At 39.2% G+C, this 26,409-nt stretch overlaps 1 protein-coding gene across 1 annotated transcript; it reads right to left on the bottom strand.

Moving 5' to 3' along the window:
* Window positions 1–5,291: 5,291 nt before the first annotated feature.
* LOC133656773 (RRP12-like protein) lies at window positions 5,292–22,687 on the bottom strand. The gene is made up of 23 exons (XM_062057614.1): window positions 22,563–22,687; window positions 22,351–22,465; window positions 22,016–22,158; window positions 21,833–21,954; window positions 21,692–21,756; window positions 21,303–21,465; window positions 21,084–21,238; window positions 20,945–21,012; window positions 19,563–19,656; window positions 19,314–19,472; window positions 19,149–19,229; window positions 18,957–19,062; window positions 17,246–17,353; window positions 17,022–17,179; window positions 16,850–16,941; window positions 12,649–12,804; window positions 12,423–12,589; window positions 10,762–10,872; window positions 10,651–10,694; window positions 10,500–10,575; window positions 9,173–9,240; window positions 9,015–9,097; window positions 5,292–6,202 (listed from the first exon to the last, which is right to left on the bottom strand). Exons 1-23 carry the CDS (start codon window positions 22,670–22,672, stop codon window positions 6,100–6,102), a joined length of 2,547 nt encoding a protein of 848 aa, XP_061913598.1. The 5' UTR covers window positions 22,673–22,687; the 3' UTR covers window positions 5,292–6,099.
* Window positions 22,688–26,409: the final 3,722 nt, after the last annotated feature.

Genomic DNA, 26,409 nt, shown 5'->3' with positions numbered 1-26,409 from the left:
GGTTCCCGACATGATGAAGGAATTTCCGCGAAGTAGGAATCAATTATTATAAATATATATATATAAATATACATTTATTTTAATATGCATAATAAAAATGGATGGATGTTGATAGTCCAACACATTCTGACTGGTACACACAAGCTATGGAGATGATATCAGTAGAAAAAACTGCATTGAGTTTAGATAATAATGAGTCATATATTGGAATATGGGATCCATTATTTAAATTTGTTTTAACTATTAAATGAACCAAAAATATGACTTATTTTTATCTTTGTGGAAAATATTGGACACAGTGTGTTGTCAAGCTTATGAGATGCGATGCAAGTGTAAGCCACTGTGACACTATTGTTCATTTATTTTATTTTTTTAATTAATGTCTGTAATGATAATGTCAATGAGGGATTTTTAATCACTGCTATGTTGAAATTGTTACTATTATTGATACTGATGTTGATAATATTCATTTTTGTTTCACTACTTTTGGATTGTTCCATGTCGTGTTTGTGTCTCCTCTCAATTGCTCTGTTTATTGCAGTTCTGAGTGTTGCTGGGTCGGGTTTGGTTTTGGAATTGGATTGCATTGTTATGGTATTGCTGTGTATTGTTTTGTTGGATTGATTAATAAATTATTTTAAAAAAATTTAACATAAAAATAAATAAATCAAATCATTGTATTGCTATAGAGCATTAAAAAATGCTTATAACCTACTAAATATATTTTTCAACATAATAAGAGCCCTCTATATGTGAAATAACACCCTTTAACCAATTTGACACTCTTTTAATCCAGAATAGTTCCACTGCCTCAGGCTGAGCCAATCAGAGGCCACGATACTGAACAGCGCGATCTGATTGGTTCGGTCTCATATAGTGGCTAATACTACTGTAGTATTGATCATTTTACTTCATTTCGGTATTTTTATGCTTGAAAATTTTGAATTTAGGATAAAAAATGTTTTTTTAAATATGCTTATAAAAAAATCAGCCATGTGGTGAAGCTGCAATATTTGACGAGGGACAACTGTAATAAATGTGTTATTTATTGTAGAATTATTTATAATTTCATAATTTAATTATCAATTTGATTATTTCATTATATATTTAATGTTTTAATTAAATCAATTACACTTAAAAAAAACAACACGTTTATATATTTTAATTCCAACTATGATTAATCAATGACACATTTAAATAATTACCCAACAGCGTATTTATTTATTGAATTTTCCACTTCCTGTGGCGGCGTCACAAAACACAGAAAAAGCACAGCAAGTTGTGTTACCGCGTGTCAATTTTATCAAACGTGGGTCAAAATATGCTGGGGAAGAAGAACTATTTTTTTAAAAACTGCACAAATTACACCAAAAGTCCCCCAGGAGAAGGAAACAGCACCCCCTAGTGTTGGAAATAAGCAGTACAATGCCGGCATTAACATTCATTTGATATTCTATGAAGATAATCACTGTGCTAAAGTCTCACGAGATTTGCCAATACCCCCACGTGACCTCATTATCAACAGTTACGGATGGAAGTTTCACAAACTTGGGCACATTTTGGTGACGCCACCACAGTAAAATACCACCAATTGTGCGATGATAACCATAGAGGAAGACATTAGACAACACAGTCCTCAGTCCAGTATAAGCAATCCATCCATCCATTTTCTACTGCTTGTCCCTTTTGGGGTCACGGGGGGTGCTGGATCTTATTCCATCCATCCATTTTCTACTGCTTGTCCCTTTTGGGGTCACGAGGGGTGTTGGATCTTATTCCATCCATCCATTTTCTACTGCTTGTCCCTTTTGGGGTCACAGGGGGTGCTGGATCTTATTCCATCCATCCATTTTCTACTGCTTGTCCCTTTTGGGGTCACGGGGGGTGTTGGATCTTATTCCATCCATCCATTTTCTACTGCTTGTCCCTTTTGGGGTCACGGGGGGTGCTGGATCTTATTCCATCCATCCATCTATTTTCTACCACTTAATTCATTCCAGTAATACCCATAATGCACCACTGGGTGACAGTATCTACCTTCATGTTCTTGCGCTTACTTTTTAGAATACAGAGCAGTGTTTAGAAAAGAAGCTAAAGCAACCACCAAAAAGTGTTATGTTGGCCATAGTTTGACCCTGGAACAGACAAATTGACTAAATGTCCTGACAACAAATGTGTTGTTTTGCAGGGTCGCTGCATCCGCTTCCACAGGGTCAAAGATGACGACGCCCCCCTGAATAACCGCCCCCCTCCCCGTGAGCACCAGGCCCCGCCCTCACCCTCGCCCTCCTCGCCGCTGCCTCCCGCGCCCGCCGAGCAGCGGCCTCTCGTCTCCAACTCGGTGCCTCGTACAAAGCCTCCATCCAGAGGTCCTCGCACGACGCTCCCGTCACGCACGCTCCCCCCTGCGGCAAGGGGGCCGCCTCCCACCCGGGCCCCCCCGGGGCCACCCGGACCCCCGCCCTCGAGACCCCCGCCCAGGCTCTGATGAGGAGTGCAAAGCCTCAATGCTCTGATGGGACGCTCCGAGCCTTGTTGCTGGACAGCAGAAATATTTATCCTCACTTTGGCATTTCCAAAAAACGCCATCTTGACAGGAAGTGCTGACATTAAAGGAGTTTAGCTTTAGCTTCGCGCTAACTTTGCTTGCTTGGGTGCTTTATTGTGAAGGGGCTTAGAAGGTGCAAGAAGTGTTTTATTAGGAAAGATGTTTTTCAAGGAGACGACCCCAAGTTGCTGCAAATTAGGCCAACTTTCTTCTTGTTGCAACTGCAGGGCAGTTTCTCCAGGTTATTTATTTGATGACATCACAAGCAGAGTCACCGTCAGGTTTCACTTTCACTTTAGTTTTTTTTTTAATGAGCAGACTCTTCTGACTGATTGTGGCCTTTTTAAAAATAGGAAAAAGTGCTTTGTATTTTCACGTGTACTTCATTTACTGACTGAAATGATCCTTTGCATTATTTCTGTATTAACAACTTGTCTTTCTAATAAACTTTGTTTTTTTATCTGTCGTTTCCAATAAAAAGTGATTTATTTCAGTAATATTCATGTACCGTATTTTTCGGACAATAAGTCACAGTTTTTTTCATAGTTTGGCCGGGGGTGCGACTTATACTCAGGAGCGCCTTATGTGTGAAATTATTAACACATTACCGTAAAATATCAAATAATATTATATAGCTCATTCACGTAAGAGACTAGACGTATAAGATTTCATGGGATTTAGCGATTAGGAGTGACAGATTGTTTGGTAAACGTATAGCATGTTCTATATGTTATAGTTATTTGAATGACTCTTACCATAATATGTTACGTTAACATACCAGGCACGTTCTCAGTTGGTTATTTATGCCTCATATAACGTACACTTATTCAGCCTGTTGTTCACTATTCTTTATTTATTTTAAATTGCCTTTCAAATGTCTATTCTTGGTGTTGGGTTTTATCAAATAAATGTCCCCCAAAAATGCGACTTATACTCCAGTGCGACTTATATATGTTTTTTTCCTTCTTTATTATGCATTTTCGGCCGGTGCGACTTATACTCCGAAAAATACGGTACTACTGTAAGTAAGCGTTTGTAATAAGCGTTTGAAAAAAAGAGCTAAAAGTGGGGCCACATACTGACATATGCTCAACTCATCATGCTTGTTTTATTACAGCATTTGGGAAGCCTGTGGTTGATTTTTGTTATGTAAATGTTATATTTTTATCAACATGTGATAGCAGGGACCCTGCCATTCAAAACTAGGCTGCTACATTACTGTTTTTTTCCTTCTTTATTATGCATTTTTGGCCGGTGCGACTTATACTCCGGAGCGACTTATAGTCCGAAAAATACGGTATATAATATTCATATTTTGGTAAGAGAATGACTTGAATTGAACACATTTGCTTTGAGCCACAGTCAGGACACTAGGAATAATAATTTTGTATTGTTTTCCAGGCATTGAAAAGCATTTATTTGTATTGCGGAGGCTTTATAGCAGCTTTGTGAACAAAGAAAACTGCAAACCTTTCAACTCCAATTTTGCAAGTACCAGCTTTTGTTACTTCTCTTGTGTACTCCAAAGGTGTCACTCACAATTTGAGAGCATTCTTGCAGAAGCTTCCTAAAATGAAGAGCACTCTTTTCAAATAGACAATCTTTGACAAGTGTTTCTGCTTTAGATCTTTTGACTTGCATTTTTCTTATGGCAATACAGTCTTAAAAAACGAACAGCAGAGCGCTCCCGTCATATGGAGGATCTTTGAAAACCATTTTGGCAACACATACTTCAAACCAGCAGAGTGCTCCTGTCATTGGAGGATCGTTGAATCTTGTTTTTGAAGTAGATTCTTCAAAACGGGTGAGTTTTCCTGTCATATATAGGAACTTTGACTATTGTTTCTTTGAGAAGGTCATATCAAATAGAAGATCTTTGACTTTAATTTTTCTTATGGCAATACATTGCTCAAAACGAACAGCAGAGCACTCCCGTCATATAGAGGCTCTTTGAAAACCATTTTGGCAACACATGCTTCAAACCAGCAGAGCGCTCCTGTCATTGGAAAATCTTTTAACCTAATTTTTGATGTAGTTTCTTCAAAACAAGTGAGTTTTCCTGTCATATATAGGAGCTTTGACTATTGTTTTTTTAGAATGTCATATCAAATAGAAAATCTTTGACTACACTTTTTTTGGCAACGCATGCTTAAAACCGACTAAGCACTCCTGTCATATATAAGATCTTTGACTATTGTTTTTTTAACTGTTTAATAGAAAATCTTGAGATTTTTTTTGGCAACACATGCTTATAAACTGCAGAGCAATACTACCATAGAGAGGATCTTTGACCATTATTTTTTAAAGGTAGTTCCGTCAAAAAGAAGATCTTTGATTACTATTTTTTGGCAATACGTATAAAAGCACTCCTGTCATATAAGATCTTTGAATGGGGTTTTTTTTGCTTAAAAACAGTAGAATGCTCCAATAACAGATCATTGGCTAGCATTGTTGCTCTCCTTAAAAAGAGCAGGTTGGTCTGTCATTAACCTTCTCAGTGCACACTCAAATATTGACACTGAAAATAATAATTGTACTCTCGATTTTAATAGTTTTGAATAATTATAGCTAAATTACTCACACATAAAATAACCCTTGTCAAATGATATGAAAGATTATTACCAAGGCTTAGGTCAGACTGATTACAATAATATGTACTAATCAAATATACTGCAAAATAAGGGATTCATAAAAACTGATGAAAACTAAATGTACATATGCAGTGCTAAAGTAAATATATTCTAACTAAATAATTATAAGTGTCTTAAATAAACTGTCAATAAAATGTAAGTGCAAATAAAAATACAGCATTACCACTTTAGTCATAATTTTTGTGCTTAAGAAATTTCTCTGACTTCTCAGACTTCTTGTTTGATATTGTCATTACTGCCACAAGTGGTGAACAAGTGTATTACAACTAAGAAACAGATTTATCGGCCCACCAACAGGCTTCAGCCCTACAGTTAAGAAACACTGATAAAGTGGATCTTAGAATGATAATGTGTCACCACAAAAAGTCCATCCATACATCCATTTTCTACCGCAATGTTATATATTCTTATCTGTATGTAGAATTTTTTGTCACATTTTGACGTTTCCCATATTTTATCAATAAATAATCTACCATCGGATGGCCATACCTGCGTAACACAACATGAAAATGAATGCATGACATCTGAATACTGAATGCTCCAACAGGCTTGACTTTACTGGTCAGGCAAGAGTGACTTCTGGGTCACATGACTCATTTGGTTGCACACAAACCTCCAACAACTCATGAGTTATTAATGAAGTCACATACTTCACATACATTCTATTCTTCCATAGCTTCAATGTATCTAAATGATCTTTTATTGACTCATGACTTCTGTTGTTGATTGTTCACAAGTCTACACTGCTCTCTAGTGGCTGAGAGAAGAAGTACACTGTAAAGGTGAAAGTTCCATGTTGTGGCTTTCTCTTCACTCACACACAAACACACGCACACAACTTAACCAGCGTGCTTATCAACACGCTAGTTAAAGTCCATAAAAGTCCATTCCCTGAAGCCTTTAAGCCTTTCTTTTGCGCCTTAGCATTTTTCTACCTGACACCGCCCCCTTCTGGGCTCCTTTCACCATGTCCTTGAACTGCCCTTGCAGTTTGGCACGCTTCCTGTTGGCAATAAGACACACAATGTCACATAGGAGTGGCAATAAGACACACAATGTCACATAGGAGTGGCAATAATACACACAATGTCACATAGGAGTGGCAATAAGACACACAATGTCACATAGGAGTGGCAATAAGACACAATGTCATATAGAAGGGGCAATAAGACACACAATGTCACATAGGAGTGGCAATAAGACACACAATGTCACATAGGAGTGGCAATAAGACACACAATGTCACATAGGAGTGGCAATAAGACACACAATGTCACATAGGAGTGGCAATAAGACACACAATGTCACATAGGAGTGGCAATAAGACACACAATGTCACATAGGAGTGGCAATAAGACACACAATGTCACATAGGAGTGGCAATAATACACACAATGTCACATAGGAGTGGCAATAAGACACACAATGTCACATAGGAGTGGCAATAAGACACAATGTCATATAGGAGGGGCAATAAGACACACAATGTCACATAGGAGTGGCAATAAGACACACAATGTCACATAGGAGTGGCAATAATACACACAATGTCACATAGGAGTGGCAATAAGACACACAATGTCACATAGGAGTGGCAATAAGACACAATGTCATATAGGAGGGGCAATAAGACACACAATGTCACATAGGAGTGGCAATAAGACACACAATGTCACATAGGAGTGGCAATAATACACACAATGTCACATAGGAGTGGCAATAATACACACAATGTCACATAGGAGTGGCAATAAGACACACAATGTCACATAGGAGTGGCAATAAGACACACAATGTCACATAGGAGGGGCAATAAGACACACAATGTCACATAGGAGTGGCAATAAGACACACAATGTCACATAGGAGTGGCAATAAGACACACAATGTCACATAGGAGTGGCAATAAGACACACAATGTCACATAGGAGTGGCAATAAGACACACAATGTCACATAGGAGTGGCAATAAGACACACAATGTCACATAGGAGTGGCAATAATGCACACAATGTCACATAGGAGGGGCAATAAGACACACAATGTCACATAGGAGTGGCAATAAGACACACAATGTCACATAGGAGTGGCAATAAGACACACAATGTCACATAGGAGTGGCAATAATGCACACAATGTCACATAGGAGTGGCAATAAGACACAATGTCACATAGGAGTGGCAATAAGACACACAATGTCACATAGGAGTGGCAATAAGACACACAATGTCACATAGGAGTGGCAATAGGACACACAATGTCACATAGGAGTGGCAATAAGACACACAATGTCACATAGGAGTGGCAATAAGACACACAATGTCACATAGGAGTGGCAATAATACACACAATGTCACATAGGAGTGGCAATAAGACACACAATGTCACATATGAGTGTCAATAAGACACACAATGTCACATAGGAGTGGCAATAATGCACACAATGTCACATAGGAGTGGCAATAAGACACACAATGTCACATAGGAGTGGCAATAAGACACACAATGTCACATAGGAGTGGCAATAAGACACACAATGTCACATAGGAGTGGCAATAAGACACACAATGTCACATAGGAGTGGCAATAAGACACACAATGTCACATAGGAGTGGCAATAATGCACACAATGTCACATAGGAGTGGCAATAAGACACACAATGTCACATAGGAGTGGCAATAATGCACACAATGTCACATAGGAGGGGCAATAAGACACACACTGTCACATAGGAGTGGCAATAAGACACACAATGTCACATAGGAGTGGCAATAAGACACACAATGTCACATTGGAGTGGCAATAAGACACACAATGTCACATAGGAGTGGCAATAATGCACACAATGTCACATAGGAGTGGCAATAAGACACAATGTCACATAGGAGTGGCAATAAGACACACAAAGTCACATAGGAGTGGCAATAAGACACACAAAGTCACATAGGAGTGGCAATAAGACACACAATGTCACATAGGAGTGGCAATAGGACACACAATGTCACATAGGAGTGGCAATAAGACACACAATGTCACATTGGAGTGGCAATAATACACACAATGTCACATAGGAGTGGCAATAAGACACACAATGTCACATAGGAGTGGCAATAAGACACACAATGTCACATAGGAGTGGCAATAATGCACACAATGTCACATAGGAGTGGCAATAAGACACACAATGTCACATAGGAGTGGCAATAAGACACACAATGTCACATAGGAGTGGCAATAAGACACACAATGTCACATAGGAGTGGCGATAAGACACACACTGTCACATAGGAGTGGCAATAAGACACACACTGTCACATAGGAGTGGCAATAAGACACACAATGTCACATAGGAGTGGCAATAAGACACACAATGTCACATAGGAGTGGCAATAAGACACACAATGTCACATAGGAGTGGCAATAAGACACAATGTCACATAGGAGTGGCAATAAGACACACAATGTCACATATGAGTGGCAATAAGACACACAATGTCACATAGGAGTGGCAATAAGACACACAATGTCACATAGGAGTGGCAATAAGACACACACTGTCACATAGGAGTGGCAATAAGACACACAATGTCACATAGGAGTGGCAATAAGACACACAATGTCACATAGGAGTGGCAATAAGACACACAATGTCACATAGGAGTGGCAATAAGACACACAATGTCACATAGGAGTGGCAATAAGACACACAATGTCACATAGGAGTGGCAATAAGACACACAATGTCACATAGGAGTGGCAATAAGACACACAAAGAGTGTACTTTCTTTAGTGATATTTTCATGATGACATCATACCTGCGATTGAGTTGTTCCTTCCTAAGAGGAATATAAGCGTAGGGGTCCAGTTTGCCTTGTTTCTTCACATCACCTTTGCCTTTCTGTTCCATGCAAAAATAAAATAAAGGTGCTCAGCATGTATTTATATTTAACGTCACACATGTTGGCTGTGTCACCTTTGACTTGTACTCTGTTCCAGAGTCTCTGCTGGCTCCCACAGCTCTGTGGATACCTTTACCACCAGCTGGGAACACAAGAAAATGGTCAAAAAATTCACTCCAATTGAAAATGATGAAGGGGAAAAAGAAACCAATTAATAAATTAAATACAAAAATGTATTAATTAGCGTTGTTTGTATGTCTTTTTGTTATTTTCTAACTGCCAAAATCAATAAAATAAAAAAATAGAAATGACATTAAACAAGGTTTTATTCAACAAGTCTTTATGGAACACTGATAGTAACACTAATTGTTTTCTGACCTTTTGATCACATTATCATGTTATTGCTACTTTAAAATGGTTAGAAATACAATAATATAATAAATAATATCACAATAAAATATAAACTGAATGTTAATTTTAATTTACTTTAAATGACAGAAAATACATTAGAAATATAATAAAATATATATTTATTTTTAATGTTATCATACAAGCAAAACATTTACTCAAATTGTACATGATCAAGGGAAAAAGAAACCAATTAAAAAATATTACAATAAAAAAAATAGTGTTATATGTCTTTTTTGTTGCTCTTTTAAACTTACATTGTGAACAAAATAAATAAAATAAAACATTACATTTAATTAAACAAGGAGTTTTTCTGGAACTTTCAGAGCAACATGAGTTGTTTTATGGCTTGTAATCCAATGTGTCTATTATTTTTTACTATAAATGGCAGAAAATTCAATATAATATCATAAATAATAAAATAAAATATTTAAACTGCATGTTATGTTTTTGTAATAATACAACTAATAAGTTAAAATTTCATTTTAAAATTTATTTTTTTAATCATTAATTCAAACAATTCCTTTAACATTATTAAATAGTTTAAAATGTTTAAATGCAAATGCAATAAATGCAGTAGCAATTTTGAAATGCAATAGTAAAAATAAAGAATATTTTTTCCTCAATCCTCACAACCACGGCATGTTTTTTGTTGCTGCTTTTTGTCAATAGTGCTGTGTGTTGTCTATTCACTTCTGCTCTTTTTTTTTGGCGTGATGTACTTTGTGTTGTCACTTACCTGCGTATGAAAAGTGCTATATAAACAAAGTTTGATTGGATTTGATTTATTAGAAGCAAATATAAATAATAATAAACTAAATAATTGCTAGCTGGGTAACTTCCCTCCGTCCACTTTCTGAAGTTTACAATATTTTGTAATTTATTTTTCAGTTCAATATCTGTTTCGATGTGTACAGTTTAAGCAATAAATTGGATGTAATTACCAGCTAGTATGTAAAAAGAATGAATATATTGATAATGGTCGCTGAGTACCTTTGTATTTGAGCTGAGGTTCTACGTCCATGTTGTCCAATTGCTCATCTTCTAGCTTCCTCTTTTGGCTCTTTTTCTGAACAAAAAGAGGGGTAAAGTGTCAAAGTTTTTGTAAATGTGATACTTCACATTCTTTCATTAAGTTACTCACACTCTTCACTCCAACCTCTTCTAGAATGTCCTTTATCTCACCGTCTGTGAAAAGCATCAAGTTCCATATTTTAGGACATTTTAGGTCTTCTGTGAGAACAATGGTGTTCACCTTTCTGCTTTACGTCCTCGTCGTCTTCTTCTTTGATGATCAGTCGCCCGTCTGACGTCACCTTGAAGCCGTGATCAGCCTTGGAGCTCTTCTTCCGCTCAGGGTTGGTGGCTGGAAAATAACAACACATTGCTCTTTTTGTTTTGCAGTCGCTCGCAGTCTTTGAGGTGAAGGCTAATTAGCTTTTAGCGTAACGTTAGCTCATTTCGCGGTGTGTGTGCACGTGTGTGCGTGCGTCCGCGTGTGTGTGTGTTACGGACAGCAAAGCCCCGTCTGTCTGAGAGAAAGACAAGCATTATTGACCTACAGTTAACAACTAACTTATTTCACTTGACCTTTTTCTGTGTTGATTGAGCTGTGTTGAAGCAGCAAAAAAGGACATTATGTTAAATGAAGAGTTTCCTGAAGCTTTTTCTGATAGTTGATATAATAATGTAACAGCATCATAAAGCCTACATGAACTCCATGGTGTTCAGGGATGAATAATCTCTCCTATTGCTATTGTACTATTTTTTCAGCTATAGTTACATTAATCATTAGTAATGTAGCAGCCTAGTTTTGAATGGCAGGGTCCCTGCAATCACATGTTGATAAAAATATAATATTTACATAACAAAAATCAACTACAGGCTTCCCAAATGCTGTAATAAATTAAGCATGATGAGTTGAGCATATGTCAGTATGTGGCCCCACTTTTAACTCTTTTTTTCAAACGCTTATTACAAACGCTTACTTACAGTAGTACCGTATTTTTCGGAGTATAAGTCGCTCCGGAGTACAAGTCGCACCGGCCGAAAATGCATAATAAAGAAGGAAAAAAACATATATAAGTCGCACTGGAGTATAAGTCGCATTTTTGGGGGAAATTTATTTGATAAAACCCAACACCAAGAATAGACATTTGAAAGGCAATTTAAAAGAAATAAAGAATAGTGAACAACAGGCTGAATAAGTGTACGTTATATGACGCATAAATAACCAACTGAGAACGTGCCTGGTATGTTAACGTAACATATTATGGTAAGAGTCATTCAAATAACTATAACATATAGAACATGCTATACGTTTACCATACAATCTGTCACTCCTAATCGCTAAATCCCATGAAATCTTTTACGTCTAGTCCCTTACGTGAATGAGCTAAATAATATTATTTGATATTTTACGGTAATGTGTTAATAATTTCACACATACGTCGCTCCTGAGTATAAGTCGCACCCCCGGTCAAACTATGAAAAAACTGCGACTTATAGTTCGAAAAATACGGTAAGTCATTAATTTGACTTTGTAAGTCATTATTTTGACTTAGTAAGTCATAATAATGACATACTGAGTATCTCAGGTAACTAGGACTGTTTTGTTTTTACTTTACGGAAAAAATATCGAGATATATATCGTATATCGCCATTCAGCCAATGGAGCAGAAAACACAACCAAAAATTTTAGGCTTCTTCAAGCGACGAAGCCGGCCTACGTCACCAGAGTCTTTAGTCTATTGCCCCCCCAGGCTGTATGGCAGCGACGAGGTGGAGACGTGATGGTGACAGGCCGAGTTACACCAATCCTTACACCCACCCACCCCCTTACCCGGTCTGTCCGCCGGAGAGACACCACCTTAACTAACACATTTTCTGGGGGAAACACTGAAGTGTATTACTTACCAAGCACTCTTTGGGAAACTTTGGGATCCAAGAAGTTGAGCGGGTCATCCTCCTCGCCCTCTTTCAACCAGGCTCGCCCCTTCTGCTGCTTCCCACCTTTCTTCTTTCTAGTCTTGCCTTCATCCTCTGACAGGTCGCTGTCTGAATCCGCCAGGATGTCTTCAATACTGGAAAGAACCAAGAGGTCAACATTGTGCGAGTTAAACTAGACGTGGCCACGTTCTACCTGTCACTCTTCTTTATAGGGGTCTCTTCTTCACTGTACGAGTCATCCTGTTGCTCCGACACCTGCTTGCGTCTTTTGCTGCGAGCCTCCGCCTTGCGGATGTTGGCCAGCACCTTGTGGTATTCAGGGGGCAGCATGCTCTTCACCAGCTCAAACCTGCACCCAACATCAACATGCATGAGTATAACCATTGAACTAACAAAATAACACAGACTATTAGCCTCACTTAAAAGTACAGTGTCAGAATAATTGTATGTAAGTTATCCCAAAACGTTCTGTTTCCATGAGTTCCCGGCGAGAGGACAAAAGCTGTCCTTGATCTTACCAAGCAAAAGGCTTGTAAAACTCCCCTGTGTACGATGGGAAGCGACAAGAAGATGTCGGTTTCTTTGATCTATTGTGATCCACAGGAAGATCTTGTCTTGACCCGAGATCTACAAAGCGGAGAGGAAGCAGGACCTGACGCAAGCTCCAGGCATCTTTTCTTTGAACTGTTTTGTGACCGAGGGAACGGCTGTTTACGACCCCCTCTCCCTTTAGAAACAGCTGATTCTATGTAATCAGGGAAAGTCCAAATAAAAGAGGAGGCGTGCAATCCTTTCGTCAGAGCGTGGTGGAAGACTGTACAAGAGTACAGCCCAGACGTTTCTCCTCATTGAGCTATATTGAATCATGTCTCTGTTTAATTCCTTGCTTCTTGTCTGTTTAATAGATGTCATCGGTGTTTGAAACTGACATACAGTAAGTTTTTTATTGGGTGTGTATTGTTTACTACCTTTAGTGTCATGTACTTATGACCACAGCGGTCACTGCTGGAGAAATAATAACTAATTTCTTAACCTAAAGACACAAACAGCCTAGCAATATATCTTTAACATCATTCACATAAAACTAAACAATAAAGACACAGTAACATCACATTATATAATTATATAATAATACAAGTATATTAAAAAAGGCTATTTACAAAAATGTATTTCAAAAATATACATCACTCTTAGCAGCTAGCTCCTGCGACAAGTTGACCAGTCAGCTTGTAAAATTTGTTAAAAACTAATATATAAAAGTGAAGATTGTACAACAATGTCAATCGTAATTATAGCCCTATTTATACAAATGCATTTTGCAAAGTTACAAGTGTGGGCGAACTATTAGCAACCGCAAGTTGCTGCTTCAAGCTAACTAACCAGCTAATATACTGTACATACAGTATATAAACACTTTAACGTAATACAGCCATATTTACAATAGTGTTGTTGTTTTTCTATTTTTACAGTGTACGCATTATCTCCAAGATAGCTAATAAAATGTCACACAAATAGATTTAAAAAAAAAAAATAAAATTACATTACATAAAACATTTTGACAGTTTAAGATCCTGCTACAGGCAAGCAAGCCAGCTGACAAAGTGTACGTATGCAGGTTATATACCGTATTTTCCAGACTATAAGGCACACTTAAAATCCTTTTTTTCCCTCATAAACTCGACAGTGTGCCTTATAACCCGGTGCGCCTAATGTAAGGAATATGTTGGGTTGAGCTTACCCACCTCGAAGCAATTTTTTTTGTTACATGGTGTAATAAAAAGTGTGACAAGTAGATGGCAGTCAAACATAAGCGATAAGTGTAGGCTGCACCGTTTAATGAGTATTATAATGGTGTGTGTATAAGGTAAGACATATTATCTGGCATTTTGTTTCGCAATATTATGCAAAAGCAACTTTTCTTACCTTCTAGTACCTGCTGATCTGTATTTGGGATCTGCATAAATCCTGAAAAATTGCGCAAGTCCACCTTTGTAGTCCATGCTGACACCGTAGTCGATAAGATTTTTCTTTTTCTCCATCTTCTTCTAATGTGACATTCATCCTCCGCTGTTGCCATTTCTAATATAAAGTAGTGTAAAGTTCTTACTTATATCTGTCAGTAAACTCACCATGAAAGCGCTAAAACATACCGGTATAGTGAGTTTACATTATTCACCCAAGGAACTTTGGTTATTAGTGTTCCGGTCGGACGTTTTTTCACGGGACACATTTACCATGTTGGTTGTTTCCGGATGAGGAGATGCTGCTCCGTTATTGATTGAAGTAAAGTCTGAATGTCATTAAAACAGTTAGCTCCGTCCTTGCACGCTACACCGCTACAATAATTATGACGAGGAGAAGACGCTGCCGAAGATGAGCCACGTAAATAAGACCGCCCACAAAACGGCGCATCCGGAAGCGACTGTCAGAAATCGGCTCCAAGATGATCAGTAAAACATAATCCATGCAACATTTTGACCAAAGAACCATCATTACCTGTTATGTAGACCACAAGGAAGTGTTTTACATTTAGAAAAAAATAATAATAATACCACTCCTTTAATGCGCCCTATAAGCTTTGTATAAGAAAAAAGATTAAAAAAACAGACCATTCATCGGCAGTGCGCCTTATGATCCGGAAAATACGGTAAAGGTTTTCCAAAATTACAGTAGCACTACAGTATTTCTATGAATTACAAGTGTGAGGTTATTTCTACGAGCTAGCAGGCTAGCAAAATGCTAAATGAATATGAATGGGCAGATGTTATACAAACCCTGTTTCCATATGAGTTGGGAAATTGTGTTAGATGTAAATATAAACGGAATACAATGATTCGAAAATCATTTTCAACCCATATTCAGTTGAATATGCTACAAAGACAACATATTTGATGTTCAAACTCATAAACATTTTTTTTTTTTGGCAAATAATCATTAACTTTAGAATTTGATGCCAGCAACACGTGACAAAGAAGTTGGGAAAGGTGGCAATAAATACTGATAAAGCTGAGGAATGCTCATCAAACACTTATTTGGAACATCCCACAGGTGACAGGCAAATTGGGAACAGGTGGGTGCCATGATTGGGTATAAAAGTAGATTCCATGAAATTCTCAGTCATTCACAAACAAGGATGGGGCGAGGGTCACCACTTTGTCAACAAATGCGTGAGCAAATTGTTGAACAGTTGAAGAAAAACCTTTCTCAACCAGCTATTGCAAGGAATTTAGGGATTTCTCCATCTACGGTCCGTAATATCATCAAAGGGTTCAGAGAATCTGGAGAAATTCAGTGACCTTCGATCCCTCAGGCTGTACTGCATCAGGAACACTTCAGAAACCCACTGTCAGTAACTACAGTTGGTCGCTACATCTGTAAGTGCAAGTTAAAACTCTCCTATGCAAGGCGAAAACCGTTTATCAACAACACCCAGAAACGCCGTCGGCTTCGCTGGGCCTGAGCTCATCTAAGACGGACTGACACAAAGTGGAAAAGTGTTCTGTGGTCTGACGAGTCCACATTTCAAATTGTTATTGGAAACTGTGGACGTTGTGTCCTCCGGACGAAAGAGGAAAACAACCATCCTGATTGTTACAGGCGCAAAGTTGAAAAGCCAGCATGTGTGATGGTATGGGGGTGTATTAGTGCCCAAGACATGGGTAACTTACACATCTGTGAAGGCGCCATTAATGCTGAAAGGTACATACAGGTTTTGGAGCAACATATGTTGCCATCCAAGCAACGTTACCATGGACGCCCCTGCTTATTTCAGCAAGACAATGCCAAGCCACGTGTTACATCAACGTGGCTTCATAGTAAAAGAGTGCGGGTACTAGACTGGCCTGCCTGTAGTCCAGACCTGTCTCCCATTGAAAATGTGTGGCACATTATGAAGCCTAAAATACCACAACGGAATTATGAAGCCTAAAATACCACAACCGGACTGTTGAACAACTTAAGCTGTACATCAAGCAAGAATGGGAAATAATTCCACCTGAGAAGCTTAAAAAATGTGTTTCCTAAGTTCCCAAACGTTTACTGAGTGTTGTTAAAAGGAAAGGCCATGTAACACAGTGGTGAACATGCCCTTTCCCAACTACTTTGGCCCGTGTTGCAGCCATGAAATTCTAAGTTAATTATTATTTGCAAAAAAAAAATAAAGTTTATGAGTTTGAACATCAAATATGTTGTCAACTGAATAAGGGTTGAAAAGGATTTGCAAATCATTGTATTCCATTTATATTTACATCTAACACAATTTCCCAACTCATATGGAAACGGGGTTTGTAAATGGAATGAAAATAGTGAATACCAGAGATTATAAACAAAATTAGACCCAGATAGATGAATCCAATAAGACCTTGTTTGACTATGAATAAAATAAAAAACCTTACCCAAACTTTCTGACAAACTTGGTGAAGACGTTCTTGAGTTTGGCTCTGAAGTGTCGTCTCACATCATTGTTGATAGTACCGATGGCTTCCATCTGACACAAAGACATGAACGCTAAAAACACGGGTCTCCTAAGAGAGCATTCCAGGAAGTTGGCATGATGTTTGTAAGTACCATGACACTGATATGCGATGCCAGCGTATCGGAATCCATGACGAAGATGATGACCTTGATGAAGCCCAGCGCTGCTTTGACCACATCTCTGGTGCGCGAGCTCAGCAGCATACAGACCTTGTGCAGCAGCTCCTCCATGGCAGACACGTCTATGTCGTCTGGCAACAATACAAAGGATGTTTGACGTCTTATGTCTTGCGCTTCTAAGTGGGGGTGCTTTATACCTTTGTACTCATACAGCAGTCGCGTGAGGGCCATCACTGAGCAGGTGATCATGGTGACGGGGCCCGTAAGGCCAACATACACTAAGGGCAGGTACAGCTCCATGGCCTCTGTAAAACACCACATTGTAAACTTTTCATTACTGTGCTACATAACAATAAAAAGTGTGGCTCTTTTTTCCTAAATATTTAAAGATTATTGGAAAACAAATGCAAATTTACGATTTAGCACGATAAAGCTATAGCTACAAGCTAGTTAGCCAAGTAATGGCATTTGTTTAGACTTAGACTTGGACAAACTTTAATGATCCACAAGGGAAATTGTTCCACACAGTAGCTCAGTTACAATGATGGAAATTGTAAGGATGGAAAGGACAATGCAGGTATAAATAGACTAAATATAACGATATAAAATATAACATATATACATAATATTTACATAATATATGTACAGTATATTATATATACTGATATATTATATGTCTATATCATATATACAATGTGTAACAATTACCATGTACAATATTACAGTATATGTGAGAGCTGCAGCATAAAATAGAGTAAATCCAGCAGAAAATAGACATTAAAAACAAAGAAGTAGCTCTGAATGGATATGAAATATGAAAATGAATGGATAAAAAAAAGGACACACTTAAGTCCTTTAATTAGATTTTTCTTTCTTTTCATAAACAATGTGCGGTAAACTCGCAATGTATGGTATATAAAGAATCTTTGAACTCTCTGAATTTAGCAAGATGAAACTATGCTACAAGCTAGCTAGTCAATCATATTATTTAAGCATGTAAAGGAAAAGTAGTAGACAAGACAGATATACACGTTTTTGACATTTCTTTTTTATAAACAGTGAAAAATGTAATTTACTTAAACATAAACGTGAAACCACTACACATTATAGCAAGATAAAGCTACTGCTACAAACGAGCTAATTAATGCCATTTACAAAAGTTAAATTAGCAGATATAGATACATGGTTTTTAAAAACAATTAACAAATTTAAATACAACTGGAATCAACCCAATATTTGGAAATCAAGCTGCTGCTACTAGCTAGCTAACTAGCTCATTACAGCAAAATGGCAGCCATGTAGTACACGCCATTTTGCTTCCCTATTTTTTTTTCCAAAAAAAAAATTCCGCACAACCTATAGAATGCCAAACAACCAGTTATTTAATCGGTCATCATTATAACTACCGTATTTTTCGGAGTATAAGTCGCTCCGGCCGAAAATGCATAATAAAGAAGGAAAAAACACATATATAAGTCGCACTGGAGTATAAGTCGCATTTTTGGGGTAAATTTATTTGATAAAACCCAACACCAAGAATAGACATTTGAATGCAATTTAAAATAAATAAAGAATAGTGAACAACAGGCTGAATAAGTGTACGTTATATGACGCATAAATAACCAACTGAGAACGTGCCTGATATATTAACGTAACATATTATGGTAAGAGTCATTCAATAACTATAACATATAGAACATGCTATACGTTTACCAAACAATCTGTCACTCTTAATCGCTAAATCCCATGAAATCTTATACTTATACGGTAATGTGTTAATAATTTCACACATAAGTCGCTCCTGAGTATAAGTCGCACCCCCGGCCAAACTATGAAAAAAACTGCGACTTATAGTCCGAAAAATACGGTATACATAAAGCCATTAAAGTCGGATTTAGTATTTCTTACCTTTATGGTTTCCACAGAAGCGCACAAAAGCATTTCCAATTTCCACCAGCAGAGAGTATGCATTTTTACGGGCCCCAACAGAAACCTCTTTGGTACATATGACCACCTGGAGGAGACAGCATCCTTGTGTGAATGTAAGGAATCACTCACAGCCCGTGCAAGGTGTGTGTGTGTGTGTGTGTGTGATTGTACCTCAGGCAGCAGTGATGAGATGAAGTCTTTGTGTTCTTGGCCGAGTCTTCTCACAATGTGGATCAGACACTTCAGTCGCGGCTGAGCGCAATAGAAAAGCACAAGTATAAATCACTGGAAAAGTTAGCCAATAAAGCTACATTGATAAGAGTTTTTTTTCTTCACCCTTTTTGCTGGTGAAGAGGCGTGTATCAGAGTCTTCAGCAGGACCGCTTTAAGCGTCTCAAGATTGCCCACGACGAACGCCCTGCACTCGTCTCGCTCTCCGGCGCACATCTCCTCCAGCACGCGGTACGCCTTCTTCTGCATCATCGGTTCTTTAGTCTGAGAACAATAGAACGGGACAGGTGAGAAGAGGAGAAAGACCTATCGGAGCTGGCGCAGCTTTGAAGGAATGTAAACAAACAAACAAACCTCCAGATGTGGTCTGATGAGCTGAAAGGTTTTCGTCATGGTGAGCTGATTCAAGAAGGGAGTCATGGCAACCACAAGGTCCATCATGGACAGCCTAAGACAGGACAGGGACATAAGTCTACAACGTATGATTTCAGCTTTATCATATAACTAAACTTTCTTTTTTTTGTAGTCATATTTGGCTTTGTTGACTCATGAATAAAGGTTAAATTTAAACAGAGGGCCTTTTAGAATTATCTGTTCATTAAATTAACCAAAAATGTTAAACTCACAAAAACTGACAACAAATTCCTATAAAAACCATTGAAAATGCCATTTTTGATCCCACGTAAAGTGATACAAGTCTTTCTTAAAAGTTAAATTTGACGACTGCAGGATTCCCACTCTTTGCCTGGACATTTTACAGATACAAGCTATCAAGTCATCTACTAATACAGTGGTTTCACAAAGTACCTCCTCAGAAAAAACTTGGCTCTAAAAGTACCACCATAGCGACAAACATTAAAATACAGTGGCGTAGTAGGCCAACGTATTTATTAAAAACAATGCAGATGTTTTATTGAACAAGTATATTTAATATGTTTGGCCACTGTACTATTACACAGTTTTGAACAGTAACACTGTTTGAATATACAACACTGTACTTTAATCATGTGATTCTTTGCGTACTACTAGATGGAGCACGAGTACCACAGTTTGACAATCACCGCACTAATACGTTCCCACTTACACAACCACAATAATTCTTCTCTGCCTGTCACTCTACAGAGGACAGAGAATAGTCTGTGGGAGAAAAAACCTCGCACTTCAATACAAGCGACACATTTTAGTTATATAGATGTGTCTGTAGGCGCCAAGTCCCTATAGTTCCCCAAGGTCAATTGGCAGCCCTGTTTTGCACAACTTCGGAATTGCACATTTACACAGTGAAATGGGGCACTGTGCCAAAGTGCTGTGCCTTCATGTTGCCCAGAAGATAAGGTGACAAAGATGCATGCCAGAACTTTAAACCGGTTTGCAGTTGCTAAAAAGGCAGGTGTGGATACAAATTTAATTCAATAGGATGCAGGTTTTACTTGATATCGGATCGGAAAGAAAATCAGTGGGATCGCAAATCACTAATTAATTTCTATGTGATGGCCCGCCACAAATACATTTATATTAAACTCTTGTGTGGGATTCTTTTAGCTTTTGGCCTCCAATAAAAAGACCTTGATTTGTTTCAAATGGGAACAGCTGATATTGATGCCCTCTCGAGGATGGAACGACCTATGGTTTAAGGGGTTTGTTGTAGGAAAAACATGTCTGCAAATCAATGTTGCTGAAAATCATCTTAGAGCCTAATAATTCTAATCACATGCTCCTTAAAAACAATTTCTTACCGTGTGAACTCTGTGGTTTCTGCGCTAGTCAACCTCTCTATGGCTTTTTCCAAGAACGTGGAGACCATCTAAGGACATGTGAAGATTTAATTCGGAAGAGCCGCCTTGATGACTATATGTGTCATGCATGTTAACTTACCTGTGGGTCAGTAACAGTCAAGTAGACTTTGATGGTGTCCAAGACGGCCATCCTGTAGGCTCCGGACTCACCGTTTGCAGGCTGCAAGCTGTACACGTTGAAGAGGATGGGCAGGAAGTTCTTGGAGAAGCGACACATTTCAGCCTTTTCGTCCTCTGCCGAGACACAGCAGCAGCATGTCAAACAGAGGTATGTCTTTGCACACGCACAACAACGTACCCGTATTGCAACTCTTATTGATAATGGTGCGCAGGGCCTGGCACACTGTGAGCCTCAGGTCGGGCCGCTCATTGACGGCCATGCCGAGTGAGCGGGCGATGCCTTTGAAGGACACCACCAGGTCCACGGGACATGTGCAAAAACCAGGTAACATGGTCCATATCTGAAAGACAAGACAGGCGCTGCAAACTAGTGTATTTCCTCAAATAGTGGCCCCTATTCCAATAGACGGTTGTCTCTATTAGTCAACAAATATCCACTTCAAAAAGTAAGTGCCTCTCCAAATATATGCAATCCCTTTTTCCGTCAGGAAAAATAAGTCGTTGTAAGACTTGATGACTGTCAAAGGCTGGATTGACACAGCACAAGATGCAAAACAATGATGTTACCTGAAGCTGTAAAGTCTGATAGACTTTGGCTTCTAGTTTTTGACCCGCTTGTTCAAACTCTTCGGCTGCAACACAGGACACAAATTTGAGGAAGGTCAGATGTAAAAAAAAAAAAACCCACCATGATATCATCCGACTCACCTCTCTGTTTGAGCGTGGAGGCCAGAGGAAGGAAGTAGGAGATGAAAAAGCCCAGCTGAGTGTTCTTGACGTGATCACGAATGACAGGGATCAGCCAACTGCGGGGGAACTCCAGGTCGTCGCTGGCAAAGACCACAGTTACTATTGCATCCAAAAACACTTGCTGTAATATGTGAGACTTACTCATAACCCGTAATGTTGAGAGGCACCACACCCAAAACAACCTCTGGACCCATGCTCTCCACAGCGCCCCCTACTGCCAGATCCAGCTCACCACTGAAGGGGAATCGAGGAGTAGCACGAAGGTCGGCAAGAGACTGTAGGGACTGCATGTGAAGGAAAAGGTGTAAAATGCATCCAGGACATCGATTTAAGTTTGGATGCTATTTACCAAAACGCTTACTCTACTATTTAAACTGTAAATACTGATCAAGTAACTATTTTAGCAATCATTTATACAACTCTATTCTAATTTTTTTTTAAACACTACATGGTTATACTTATATATAATGAAATACCTTGGTCATGACGGGGTGTGCCTGTCTGCCTGCAACCTTGTAAAAGCAACCAAGTATTTGCAAAACAAATGGCCAGGAAGCATGGAAGCGATAGGACAAGCCCTCTTCTACAATGCTGAAACAACACACATGCATGTCATCAGGAGTCGTCAATGCAAATATAAAACATTTCATAAAAAACAAATACGACAATCTGGATTCTGGAGCCTTACCGAAACATTTTGCAGACGTAAGAGGGGTTGCCTGCAGACGCCGTGGCAGTTACCATGCCGATTTCCTCCATGCGAGGGCCCACGCACTCAGTCAACAGCGTCTGAAACATAAATATCGGAATTTGAACACCGCATTTCATTCAGAATAGTTGATTGACGTTTGATGGGTTAGACATGTTTAAATGGACAAGGAACCGACAGTCATTCGTAATGGAGGTCATGATTATTTTCAGAAATACACATTTTTCCAACTTCAGTTAAAAAAAAATTAAAATTCACATTTATTTTGATGTCATGTGCATTTGGGCCAATCAGAAGCCTTAAAATGCAACCACAGCTGACTTGGTTGTAATTAATAAAGCCTCTGTTCATCAATATAGTGATACATTAGATGTGCAAAGCAGTGTGTATTGTTTTTAAAATCAGGACTCATTCATAGACAACGTGAATGTTTTAGTCGTTGTATAAGTGACACACACACACACACAGACATGTACCAGTGCACAAAATGGAATCACTGTCTGTAGCTTTAAAAATGTAATACCCATGTTCTAAATATATTGAAAAATGTGTGTTTTAAAATATCGGTGTTCGTGTAGAGAAAGTTAAAGAGAGGTGGTTGAACCATATTAACCAAAATGGTGATTAAAACATTGTTAAAATCAACATCCCTCGCCACATTGGACCTATAATATTACAGATTTGCAATATTTTTTTTTATATAAAAAAAAACATTTTTAAAGAATATTCTACATGTTTTATGGTTCCTAAATTAAGCATTTTCAAGTACAATAATGGCTAAATAGACTACAAATATCAGAACTACAGTAGTATCTGCCACTAGAGGAGACCAAAACAATCAGCCTCAAGCAGCATCACTATATATTATATTGCGTAAAGGTGACTAAATGGTGTTATTCCATGTCTAGAGGGATCGTATAATGTTGAAAAACATTTAGAAGGTAGCCAACAGTTTTTTATGCTCAAGCATTGAAAATATTTGATTTATAATTAATATTAACTTAATGGAAAAATTATTGCGGTCATATCTGGAACCAATTAACAGTGATACAGTAATAACATGCATAACTTAAGTGGGGAAAATCATCTAATACTTACTCCAAAGACTGTTTAGCTTTCCCTATATTTCTATATGCTGCATTCGAGAAAATTGGGAATTTACAAACCTCAGCTTGAATAGGGAGTTCCTACCCCAGCAAGATGCAGTAATCTGTAGTTGTCACACACTGCTGCACACACAGATGCACTAAAAAAAACTATAATAAGCTATATAATATATAATTGTAAAAAGTAGTTTTAGATCAAAATTGTTACCAGACTTTAAAATGCATTTTATTTTATAAAATGCATTTTAAAGATCGCTACAAGATTGATTTGGTTTTCAGGACTGACGATTGACAATCTACCTATATGAATAAAATGTAAAACTGACTAGGGGTGTGGGAAAAAATCGATTCGAATTCGAATCGCGATTCTCACGTTGTGCGATTCAGAATCGGTTCTCATTTTTAAAAAATCGATTTTTATTATCTTTTAATTTTTTGATTTTTTTTTTTTAATTAATCAATCCAATAAAACAATACACAGCAATACCATAACAATGCAATCAAATTCCAAAACCAAACCCGACCCAGCAACACTCAGAACTGCAATAAACAGAGCAATTGAGAGGAGACACAAACACGACACAGAACAAACCAAAAGTAGTGAAACAAAAATTAATATTATCAACAACAGTATCAATATTAGTTACAATTTCAACATAGCAGTGATTAAAAATCCCTCATTGACATTATCATTAGACATTTATAGAAAAAAAAAGAAAAAAAATAACAATAGTGTCACAGTGGCTTACACTTGCAAAAATAAGTCATATTTTTGGTTCATTTAATAGTTAAAACAAATTTACATTATTGCAATCAGTTGAGAAAACATTGTCCTTTACAATTATAAAAGTTTTTTACAAAAATCTACTACTCTGCTTGCATGTCAGCAGACTGGGGTAGATCCTGCTGAAATCCTATGTATTGAATGAATAGAGAATCGTTTTGAATCGGGAAAAAAATCGTTGTTGACTCGAGAATCGTGTTGAATTGAAAAAAATCGATTTTGAATCGAATCGTGACCCCAAGAATCGATATTGAATCAAATCGTGGGACACCCAAAGATTCACAGCCCTATAACTGACTATAAATTATATAATCATAGCTTACTGAGGTTACCATGTTTTGCAATTCATTGGGATTTTCTCCTCTCTGAGCTGCCACCTTACCGTGGTAGAGGAGTTTGCGTGTCCCAATGATCCTAGGAGCTATGTTGTCCGGGGGCTTTATGCCCCCTGGTAGGGTCTCCCAAGACAAACTGCTCCTAGGTGAGGGATCAGACAAAGAGCAGCTCGAAGACCTCAATGAAAAATAAAAACTATGGACCCAGATTTCCCTCGCCCGGACGCGGGTCACCGGGCCCCCCCTCTGGAGCCAGGCCCGGAGGTGGGGCACGATGGCGAGCGCCTGGTGGCCGGGCCTGTCCCCATGGGGCCCGGCCGGGCACAGCCCGAAGAGGCAACGTGGGTTCCCCCTCCAATGGGCTCACCACCCATAGCAGGAGTCATAGAGGTCGGGTGCGATGCGAGCTGGGCGGCAGCCGAAGGCAGGGCACTTGGCGGTCCGACCCTCGGCTACAGAAGCTAGCTCTTGGGACGTGGAACGTCACCTCGCTGGGGGGGAAGGAGCCTGAGCTAATGCGCGAGGTGGAGAAGTTCCGACTAGACATAGTCGGACTCACTTCGACGCACAGCAAGGGCTCTGGAACCAGTTCTCTCGAGAGGGGCTGGACTCTCTTCTACTCTGGCGTTGCCGGCAGTGAGAGGCGACGGGCCGGGGTGGCAATTCTTGTTGCCCCCCGGCTCAGAGCCTGCATGTTGGAGTTCAACCCGGTGGATGAGAGGGTAGCTTCCCTCCGCCTTCGGGTGGGGGAACGGGTCCTGACTGTGTTTTGCGCTTATGCGCCAAACCGCAGCTCAGAGTACCCACCCTTTTTGGATTCACTCGAGGGTAGTACTTGAGAGTGCTCCCCAGGGTGATTCCCTCGTTCTACTGGGGGACTTCAACGCTCATGTTGGTAGCGACAGTGAAACCTGGAGAGGCGTGATTGGGAAGAATGGCTGCCCGGATCTGAACCCGAGCGGTGTTTTGTTATTGGACTTTTGTGCCCGTCACAGATTGTCCATGACGAACACCATGTTCAAACATAAGGGTGTCCATATGTGCACTTGGCACCAGGACACCCTAGGCCGCAGTTCCATGATCGACTTTGTTGTTGTGTCGTCGGATTTGCGGCCTCATGTTTTGGACACTCGGGTGAAGAGAGGGGCGGAGCTTTCTACCGATCACCACCTGGTGGTGAGTTGGCTGCGATGGTGGGGGAGGATGCCGGACAGACCTGGCAGGCCCAAACGCATTGTGAAGGTTTGCTGGGAACGCCTGGCAGAGTCTCCTGTCAGAGAGAGTTTCAATTCCCACCTCCGGAAGAACTTTGAACATGTCACGAGGGAGGTGCTGGACATTGAGTCCGAATGGACCATGTTCCGCGCCTCTATTGTTGAGGCGGCTGATTGGATCTGTGGCCGCAAGGTAGTTGGTGCCTGTCGTGGCGGTAATCCTAGAACCCGTTGGTGGACACCGGCGGTGAGGGATGCCGTCAAGCTGAAGAAGGGAGTCCTATCGGGTTCTTTTGGCTCATAGGACTCCTGAGGCAGCGGACAGGTACCGACAGGCCAAGCGGTGTGCGGCTTCGGCAGTCGCGGAGGCAAAAACTCGGACATGGG

Source organism: Entelurus aequoreus, linkage group LG09 (assembly GCF_033978785.1).
Source record: "Entelurus aequoreus isolate RoL-2023_Sb linkage group LG09, RoL_Eaeq_v1.1, whole genome shotgun sequence".
Classification (NCBI taxonomy): Eukaryota; Metazoa; Chordata; class Actinopteri; order Syngnathiformes; family Syngnathidae; genus Entelurus; species Entelurus aequoreus.
Note: the sequence above shows the minus strand (reverse complement) of the source record. Positions and strands in the feature narration are given on the sequence as shown.